Raw genomic sequence first — 10571 nt, 5'->3', positions numbered from 1 at the left:
GCAACTGCTGACCTTCTGTTCTGTCATTCTAAGGATTGATTGGATATTGTTGAATTGTTTCATTCTACAGTAATTAAACATAAAATTAATTATGCTAGTAACCCATTATTTCTTTGAAGCAAGAACTAAGTAATCTGTTTTTGCTTGGTTACTCTGAGAATCTGACATCAGATTAAAAAAAAATCCAACTCAAGCCAAAAAAAAAAAAAAAAAAAAAAGCTCCAAAACTTATTGTTGCAAATAGGAGCTAAATATTTTAAGGTAGGAATTTAGTAATCAAAATATGATCTAAAGACTTCTAATTTCCATATGTGGAGCATATTGAATTTGTTTAATATAATTTGGGTCATAAATCTTTTAAACCTTATCATTTGTTCATTTAATGTTTTCTCAGGTGGCTAATCATTTAGAAAACATATTGGAGAAGAATATACTTTAAAATGAGAGACAGCTGAAGCAGATAGAGATGAGGCAATAAGAGAGATGAGTAAGTAAAGGATATATTTCTACTTCTTGACTTGGTTTGCTGTTCAAATAAAACTGAATTTGCTTCACTGCTGAGAAGGTTATTTTCTTTGTCAGTTACATAGGTAAATGACTAAAATGTGCTTACCTAATTATCACTGAATTTGCTCCTGAAAAGCACACTCTTTTTAGATCTTAATATTGACCATTCCCCCTAGACTTGTGTCATCTAGAAGTTCAATAAGGGTGTCATTCATGCCTTTGGCCAAGTCATTGGCTCACAGAGATCACCGTTTCCTTTTCTAAATGCTGACAACCATCACTTTACTAATGCATTTTCAAATTTTGCCAGGAATCAAAGTCAAGTTCACCTTGAATGATAGGTTTCAAATTAGAAAAATCTGGGTTCTAATCTTGCTACTAATAAAAATCAAGGGTACCTTCCTCATAAGGTGGTTTTGAGGACCAAATGAAACATACACATAGTACTTTGTAAACTATAAAGGCTCACACACACACACACACACACACACACACACATATTAGTTTTTATCCTTATTTGAAAGAAGGTATAACTCTATTATGATAACAGGAAAGATCCAAACAGAAGAAGAATACTGAAGAAAATAAGACCTTAAAAAGCAAAATTGGCCAAATGGAAAAGAAGTTACAAAAATTCACTGAAGAAAAAAGAATTTTTTAAAAAAGTAAAATAGATCAAATGGAAATGGAAAAAGTTACAGAATCTCTAGATTCTGTAGAAATCTAGAAAAAATATAATTCTTTAAAAATTAGAATTGGTTATGTGGAATAACTACGAAACATCAAGAAACAATAAAACGAAGTCAAAAGAAAAGAAAAAAATAGAAGAAAATATGAAATGGCTCATCAGAAAAACAACTGACCTAGAAAAAAGATTAAGGAGAGATCATTTAAAGACTACTAAACTAAGTGAAAGCCATGATTTTTTAAAAAGAGTCTAGAAATTAATTTTTAAAAATTATCAAGGAAAGCTAACCTGATATCCTAAAAGAAGAGGGTAAAATAGAAATTGAAAAAATCCATTAATCACCTCCTAAGAGAGATTCCCAAATTAACACTCTCAGGAATATTATAGCCAAATTCCAGAGCTCCCAAGTCAAAGAAAAAATATTTAAGCAGCTAGAAAGAAAGAATTCAAAGATCAGGGAGCCACAGTCATGATGACACAAGATTTAGCAGCTTTCATATTAAGGAAACGGAGGCTTGAATTGAAATATAATATTCTTGAAGGCAAAGGAGTTAATCAAGAATAAACTTTCCAGCAAAACTAACTATAATCCTTCAAAGGAAAAAGTAGATTTCTAATAAAACAGAGAACTATCAAGCATTCTTGATGAAAAGACCAAAGCTGAATAGAAAATTTAGCATTTAAATACAAGACTCAAGAGAAATACAAAATGGTAAACATTAAAGTTTTTTTTTTTTAACACTATAAGGGACTCAAGATTAAATTTTACTTTGCTAAATGGGAAGATGATATTTGTAATGTCTAAAAACCTTATCATCATTACAGCAGTTTGAAGGAGTATATATAGACAGAAGATATGGGTATGAATTGACTATGATGGGATGATCAAAAAAAAAAATTAAGCTGTGAGAGAGAGGAATGCAGTGGGAGAAAGGGGAAGAGAGGAGAAGAATAGAGAAAATTATCCTTCATAAAACAGGTTTGTAAGAAAGAGCTTTACAATGGATAAGAAAATGGAAGAGGCAATTCTTGAATCTTACTCCCACTGGAACTGGTTCAAAGAGGGAATAACATACACATTCCGTTTTAGAAAAGGGAGGTAAGAGGGAAAGAGGATAAGAGAGTGAAAGTTGTAGAAAGAAGGGCTTATTAAGAAAGGAAGAGGTCAAAATCAACACAGACCTCTGAGGAGCAATGAGTGACACACACCACACACACACACACATACACACACACACAAACACACACACACACACACACATAGGAGAAAAATGGAGAGAGGGGAAAAAGGAGGAAGAGGGAGAAGGAAAAGAAGAAAAAAGGAAAGATAAATAGGGAAAAATACAGTATAACTCAATGTGAATGGGATGAAATTATCCATAAAATGAAATAGATAACAGAATAAATTAGAAGACAGAATTCAATAACATGATGTTTACAAGAAACACACTTGAAACAGAGAGACACACAGAGTAAAAATGAGTTTTTTTTTTAAGAAAGAAGAAAACTAAATTATCAGAATCAAAAATGAAAAGGGTGAATGAACCACCAGTGAAGAAATTGCCAATAAATCTGTCAATCTAAATGAAATGAATGAATATTCACAAAAAATTATAAATTGTCTAGATTGACAGAAAAGAAATAGAATATTAAAACTGATTTTAGAAAACAAAAATGAAACAAATCATAAATGATTTCTCAGGGAAAAAATCCTCATTACCAGATGTAGTCATAAACGAATACAAAATACTTAAAGTATAATTAATTCCAATATTATATATTTAAGCTATTTGGGAAAGGGGAAAGAAGAAGTCCTACCAAATTCCTCTTACAACACAAATATGATGTTGATAACCTAAACCAAGAAGAGCAAAAACAGAGAAAGAAAATTATAGACCAATTTCCTCAATGAATACAGATGTAAAATTTTAAAATAAAATACCAGCAAGGAGATCATGGCAATATATCAAAAAGATCATACAACATGTCCACATGAGATTTTTATTAGGAATGCAAGGCTGGTTCAATATTATGAAAACTATAAGTATAATTGACCACATCAATTAAAAAAACAACAAAGTTTTCCCAATCCTATTAAGGCAAAGATGCCCATTATTAACACTGTTCTTCAATACTGAAATAGAAATGCTAGCTAGAGTAATAAGAGAAGAAAAAGGAATTAGAATAAGCAATGAGAAAATAAAATATCACTCTGCAGATGATATGATGGTATATAGAGAAAATCAACTAACCTAGACTGATGAAAAAATGAACTTCAACAAAGTTGCAGAATATAAAATAAACATATAAATCAGTGTTTCTTTAGATTAATAATAAAATTCAGCAGCAAGTGAAATTAGAAGAATTCTGTTTGAAATAATTGCAGACAATATGAAATATTTGGAAGTCTACCTCCTAAGGCAAATCCAGAAATGACAAGCAGGATAGCTTCAGAAATGTCATGGAAGACTTAAATGAACTGATGCAAAGTGAAGTAAGTAGGAGCAGCATATTGTACATTGTAAAAGCAATACTGCATGATGATCAACTGTGAATAATTTAGCCATTCTGAGCAATACAATAATCCAAGATAATTCCAAAGAATTCATAATGAAAAATACTAGCCAGAGAAAGAACTGATGAAGTCTGAAAGTAGATTGAAGCATGATTTTTTCACTTTTTTATTTTTCTTACTTTTTTTGAAACATGACTAATATGGAAATATGATTGTACAATTTCACATACCACATTTCTTATTTCTCAGTGCTTGGGGGGAAAGTGGATGGAAGAAAAAGAATTTGGAACTCCAAAAAAGTTTTTTAAATGGATGTTAAAAAATAAATAAAAGAATCTAAAATGACAATAAAAAGCCTTGTGTTTGGGCTTCACATGGTTGTTGAAGGGATAAAATGAGATAATATGAAGGAAATGGAGGAAGAAAATAAGCATTTATTAGATTATATACTATAGGCACGGTACTAAGCAATAACAATAGAAGTAAGAATATTTTGAAAAGTTAAGAGCATTATAAAAATTTAAGGCTGGAGGATGATGATTCTTATTCCAAATCAATAACTTGTGAATCCAATCTAGAGAAATGTCCCTCAAAGAGACTTGAGAACTAAAGCTTTCAACTGCCATTGAGCATTGTAGCTTTATCCTAGATCTTAGTAGCTCATGTCAGTTACATGACAGTAATATGTCAGTATTAGTCCCCTACAATCAATTCAGTTTGGAATAAATTACAAAAAGCTAGTTCTCTGGCACACTGGACCAATGGATACAAGAAGAAGCCAATATGCTATTACTGGAGATGGGACTGGGATGGTTGGCAGCTATCTAAGGTACAACGATCTAGGGAAAAAATGAGCTCAACAAGGAACATTTTAATATTTTTTCCATGAATGTACCTATTTTAAATTTCATTCTCCATCACGTCGAGACATTTATTTTGTGATATAAACTCTATAAAATATTTTAAACATATTTTGCCAGACAACATAAAATATGAGATCTTGAGCTGAAAACTCCCTAGAGGTCATCTAAGCCAGTCTGCCACATTTTAAAGATGAGGAAATTGAAGCCTTGAAAGATGATACAACTTGCAAAGTCCTTGGGTACCAAAGGGAAAGCCAAGACTTGAACTAATGTTCTCTACCTGTATCCACCACTAACGTTTTCCATTGTATTTGTTGTATTATATTCATGCATTGACTTACTCACTTTTGAGAGGGGCCCGGATTATTTATTTTTGTTTTTGTATCCCCAGTAGCTGGCTCAATATATGCTTGATTGAATGAATATCAAATCTCATCTACTTCAGAGAAGGGTCAGAGCTTCTAATGGATGATAGCACAAAGAATGTACAATTTGCAAGCACACTTAGAGAGCATCAACCAATCAGTGCCTTCTCATCTGTCCATCCATAGGATCATGGATCATGAATGTTCTTTGTGCTAAGTCTGTCTCTTGACAAATTTATTTTCTGCCTGGACCAATCTGTTCTCCAAGACCCAATGCTTCCAATTTAGGGACTACATCAAGCCCCATGTTTATGAGGACATGCAACCACTCTGGAAAGTGGATAAGATGGGGCATCCCCCAAACACTTACGAAATGGCATCCACCATGGCGAGCCCCATGAGGATGGAACAGACGGCATGATCCTCCCGGTAGTCAGGCAATCCACAGATGCAGTAATAACAATCTCCCAGAATCTTGATACGCAATTGATGGTATTTCTGAAATAGGTAAAAAACCAGTTTTGGGCATTTCACTCCTTCACTTGATCATCAATAAACATTTATTAAACAGCTATAAGTGTCAGACACTGTGCTAAGTGCTGAGCTAACAATAGGGAGATGACACGATGACATGTAAATGAATTGGATTTAAGTGAAGGAAGGCTGTGAAAGGTCACTTTCCCCTCCTGAGTCATCTGGGTCCAGTGGCCAGATACAGATCAGGACGACTAGAGATGGCTTTGGATGCAGGATGAGACCTTGGTCTTTTTAGGTTAAGGTCTTCAGCAGGTCTCAGTTTGACTGAGGTGACACCCATCCAGTGATTAAGGCTATGTAGCAATTGAGACAAGAATTTCCTTTTTCACCTAATCCAAAAATAAAAATCTAAAAAAGTGGCAAAAGACAGTCCCTGACCTTACTAAGAGCTTACAAACTAATGAGGAAGACAACATGCAAACAAATGTATATAAAGCAAGCACACTCAGTGTCTGTCTGTCTGTCTCTCTCTCTCTTTTCCTCCCTCCTTCTCTCCCTACCTCCCTCTCTCCCCCTCTCCTTCTTCCTCTCCCTCCCTCTCTTTCTCTTCCTTCTCTCTTTCTCTCATTCTCTGAACACACACACACACACACACACACACACACACACACACAAAATTAAAAGAGAGAAAGCAATGGAATTAAGGGGCTAGAGAAGGTTTGCTGTAGAGATGGGATTTTACTTAAGACTTAAAGGAAGCCTGGAAGATTTTTGCCTTTCACCTTGTCCAGGGAAAAGAGAGCTAGTAAAGCATAGGACAGATGAAAGAAAATAGGGATGGCTATCTAGACAAAGGCCAGCTCCAGACCCATAGGGACACTGCTAGAAAGAGAAGAGGACATGGTATACTTACAGCTGCAAGCTTGTCAAAGCGGGCAAAGAGTTCATTGAGCAGCTTCACCAACTCCTGGGCACTACAGGCTGAAGATAGCTGAGTGAAACCCACGATGTCAGCAAACAGAATGCTGTAGAAAAAAGAGGAAAAAATTAGCCTCTAGAAGTCACCTACTAAACAAAGTGGAACTCTGCCAATGGGCAGGCTTGCTTTAGTGTTATAAAGGGCTTGTCTTTATTTAAAGCTCTATCAAATATAAGTTTCTTGAGGACTGGGCTGCTCTGTTTCTCTCTTTGTATTCCCAGAACCTACCACAGTACTTAGCGCATAGTAGGCACATAGTAAGTTGATTGATTTTCCACAGGCAAATTCAGGATGCTGCTGCTGTCAATATCCTAGGATTTATCTAGAGGTGGCTAAGTGGTTTGGGAAACTTGGAGTGAGGAAGACTTAAGCTTCCTTCAAATACTCAATTACTTAGCTATCTGACTGTGGGCAAATCATTTAAATCCTTTCAGACTGTTTCCTCAACTGGAAAATGGAGATTATTATAGTGCCTACCTCAAAGAATTCTTGAGAATCAAAAGAAATAATGAATGTTATATGTTCATCTTGTAAACTTAAAGATATCTAAAAGCTAGTCATAATTAGCTGTTACTATCCACAAACAGATCTTTCCCTCTCCCTCTGAATTTTGACTCTAATAATTGAAGAAAAAATATGAAACACAAGAAAGGAATTATGTAGGAGGTTATCCCATCCCATCTCAATAATAAATGAATCCCATCTCCCAAGGCGGCTAGAAAGTGACAAATTCAATTAAGTATCCAAAACTTATATAATTATGTTATGCTTATATCTTCTAGGGCTTTATAGTTTACTATATGTTTACTGTATAGTTTACTATATATACGTATGTATAGTTTACTATATATGCTATATATATATATTTACTATATATAAACTATATGTAAATATATAGTTTACTATATATGCCTTGTGAAGTAAACAAGACAAAGACAATTATTTCTATTTTATGAATGAGGAAGAAATCGAAAAGCTAATAATTTGCCCATGGTCACACAGCCTGTAAGGGAGAGAAAAGAGGAAATTGAACTCATTCTCTAATACCTATTTCAAGGGCTCCTTCAATCTTTCCCTTTACCTCTTAGTCTAGTGACAAAAGTTGACATTTTCATATGGCTTTGATATTTCCTAAGGGCATTACTCATGTTATTTCATGTGGTCCTCAGTGTATTCCTGTAAGTTAGGTATTACTGACCCCATTTTACAAATAAGGAAAATGAGATTCATTGAGGCACAGTCACTCAGCTAGGAAGAGCCAGTGGGTATAATCCAACCCAGATCTCTGCTGAATCCGAGCTCAGCATTCCTTCCATGATAAATGCCATGATGGCAGCACTTAAAAGTATAAGAAGGAGTGGGACATCGTTTCAAAGCAGGAGTCAAGTCCCTGGGGGAAATCCTTTTACATGCTAGCCCCCACACCCCTCAGCAGAGCTCAGATCTCCATTCCCCTTCAGCACTCTTCTGTGGTCATGGCCTTGTCACCGTAGGGCAGTCTAGCAGGGAGTTTATCTTCCAGCCACTCTAGGTCAGGGACTGGGGTTAGGAATACCTGACATTCTCATGGCGGTACATGTACATAGTATTGAACTGCTGCTGGTCTTTCTGGCTCTCATCTTTCTTCATGTCCTTTAACATCTCATCAGCGACATGCTTGGGTAAGATGGAAAGCATAAGGTTTTCCTGTAAGAAGAAAAAAAAGGGGGGACGGGCATTAACAGAGAAAATAGGCTTGGACTCTGAACTTTCCAATGGGAACTTTTCTTTTACTATTATGGCATCTGTTATCTCAATTTATTTTCTGTGTATTATCTCAATGACAGATTCAAGAATCACTGTAATGGAGGACTGTCTAAAAACAGTCCTTATCAATCAACCAATATGTGTTTTAAACTATAAGTGCTGTCCTTAGTGCTGGAAGCACAGGGCCAAAAACAAGAAAATTTCTGTCCTCCAGAAATTTACATTCAATTGGGAAAAACAGTACAACTATATATACATACATATATAGATAGATAGATATAGATATAGATATATAGATAGATAGATACGTACATATATACATATATACATATATATAATATTACAACATAATAAGTATAAGATACTTTACAGGATGAAGAAAAGCAATAACAGCTGAGGGGTTTAGGGGAAAGCCTCATAAAAAGGTGGTACTTGGGCTGAGTCTAGAAGGAAGCTAGGAAATACGAAATCCAGAGGTAAGGTGGGAACATATTTTAAGCATGGGATATATCCTCTGCAAAGACACAGAACAAAGAGATGGGCCGCCATGTAGATGAAACAGTAGCCAGGCAAGTTTGACATGAATGTAGGGTGCATAAAGAAGAATGATGTTTTAAATTCCTAGAAGTAACAGAAAGCCTCTGAAGGGATTTTTGTGGTTGACATGGTTAGACTCAGGCTTTATTTTGGCAATTGTATAGAAAATGGAGTGGGGAGGAGAGAAATGGGAGGAAACAAACCGTTTAAAAAGTTCTGGCAAAATCCCAGGTAAGAGATGATAAAAGCTACAACTGTTGTGGTTGTGGTATGAATGGAAAGAAGATATCAGATGGGGAAACAAAGTTAATAAGACTTGGAAGGGAACTGATTAGATGGAGGAGAGGGGTGGTGAATGAAACTGAAGATTTGAAGTTGACTCGTAGAGCATGAATCTGAAATGCTAGAAGAATGGTAGCACTTCAAAAGATATAGGATAGCTAGGAAAGATAATTAATTTTGATTTAGAAATGAGTTTCTGGAACTTTCCTGGAACATCCAAGATACGAGACTCTCAGAAAAGAAACTAGGGCTAGTTATATGGATTTTGAGTCATCTACACAGAGATAGCTGAACCCATGATGATGAAGTCATCAAGAGAAAGTACAGAGTGAATTCAATCAATTTTATCATTTCTCTCTGCCCCCAGTCCTAATATTAATGTGATGAGATTCTAAAGGAAGGAGACTTCACTGATTAGCTGAGCTCAGGAGAATGGACTCTTGTCAGAGGAGCTACTCCCCTTTACTGATTTGATGAAAAGGTTCAACAATGGTTCTCTTTCCTATTTGTTCCCCCTTGGACTTCCAACTCAGAGTACATCAAGAAGTAAGATAATTTCTCCTTTTCTCAGCAGTACATTCCCATATCCCCAACTCTGGCAGAAAATGGTGACTGGCAGAAGAATTCAGTAAGCACCCTATAGACTGTGCTTGCCTAAGGAAACCTGATAGATAAGTTTCTGGCCCTCTACTTCCTGGCTGTTTTGTCTTTCTATTTCTTTTTCTGAGAATGGGTCAGATATGAACAATTTTGAGAAAGGATATTAAAAGCCTTATGGATTATCTCATGAATAAATCTAAACTTGAGGATTTTTTTCTCTCTCCCTCCCTCCTTTCTTCCTTCCTTCTCTCTCTGTCTCTTCCTGACTCAGGCTCAATGCTCTATCCATTATGCCACCGAAGTGCTTACTGAATTAATTAAATATAATTGTTCTTATTTTACATATAAAGAAAATGAGACAGAAGTGAAGCAACCTACCAAGGTCACACAACTCAAAAGTAGCATAGTTAGGTTTAGGATGAAGGTCTTTTGATTCATGGTCTTTCTATTTTAATGGCAGAGAATCTTTTTTTTTTTAATTTTCAACATAAGCAATGGCAAATTTCAGCTTGTATAACTCAGTATGGTTGTTACTATTCATCTTTCATTTCCATAGCAATGTACTTCATGGCCTTGAAGACTCTGATGAACTTCATTAAAGCTGTGGAATGGGAGATCAAAATAAGCCCAGTGCATCCTGCCCTGAATGCACCTGAGGAGCTATGGAGGTAGCAACGGTATCTCCTGGGCCGATGTCTCCAGAGGGCTCATCGACGTAGGCAAGCCACATCTGAAACCCTGGTGCCCCACCACCTTCTTTCTCTGTGTGTATATGTTTAGGGACACTGCCACTAGGCCCCCCTATACTATGATCTCAAAGGAAGAGGGAAATCTTCAACAGGAACTAGGTGACCCCAAGACTGTCCTAAAATCCATCTCATGGCAATTAAGAAGCAAATTCCCCCAAGTTACTGTGGTTATTGGCTTGGGAGGAATTTTAAGGGAACCCAGAGACCTGGAGCCTTAGCCAACTGCCAAGGGCAACCCTAGGAGGAGTCTCAGGGAGTCTTAA

At 35.8% G+C, this 10571-nt stretch overlaps 1 protein-coding gene across 1 annotated transcript; it reads right to left on the bottom strand.

Annotated features, from left to right (window-relative positions):
* Positions 1–5308: 5308 nt before the first annotated feature.
* LOC127543329 (adenylate cyclase type 3-like) lies at positions 5309–10289 on the bottom strand (the record flags this gene model as incomplete). The annotated part of the gene is made up of 4 exons (XM_051969372.1): positions 10212–10289; positions 7950–8080; positions 6329–6440; positions 5309–5436 (listed from the first exon to the last, which is right to left on the bottom strand). Coding segments are annotated over exons 1-4 (449 nt in total), but the record flags the coding sequence as incomplete, so codon positions are not given.
* Positions 10290–10571: the final 282 nt, after the last annotated feature.

This window comes from Antechinus flavipes, unplaced genomic scaffold (genome assembly GCF_016432865.1).
Source record: "Antechinus flavipes isolate AdamAnt ecotype Samford, QLD, Australia unplaced genomic scaffold, AdamAnt_v2 unplaced_scaffold24, whole genome shotgun sequence".
Taxonomy (NCBI): domain Eukaryota; kingdom Metazoa; phylum Chordata; class Mammalia; order Dasyuromorphia; family Dasyuridae; genus Antechinus; species Antechinus flavipes.
This window is presented reverse-complemented; position numbering and strand designations above follow the sequence as displayed.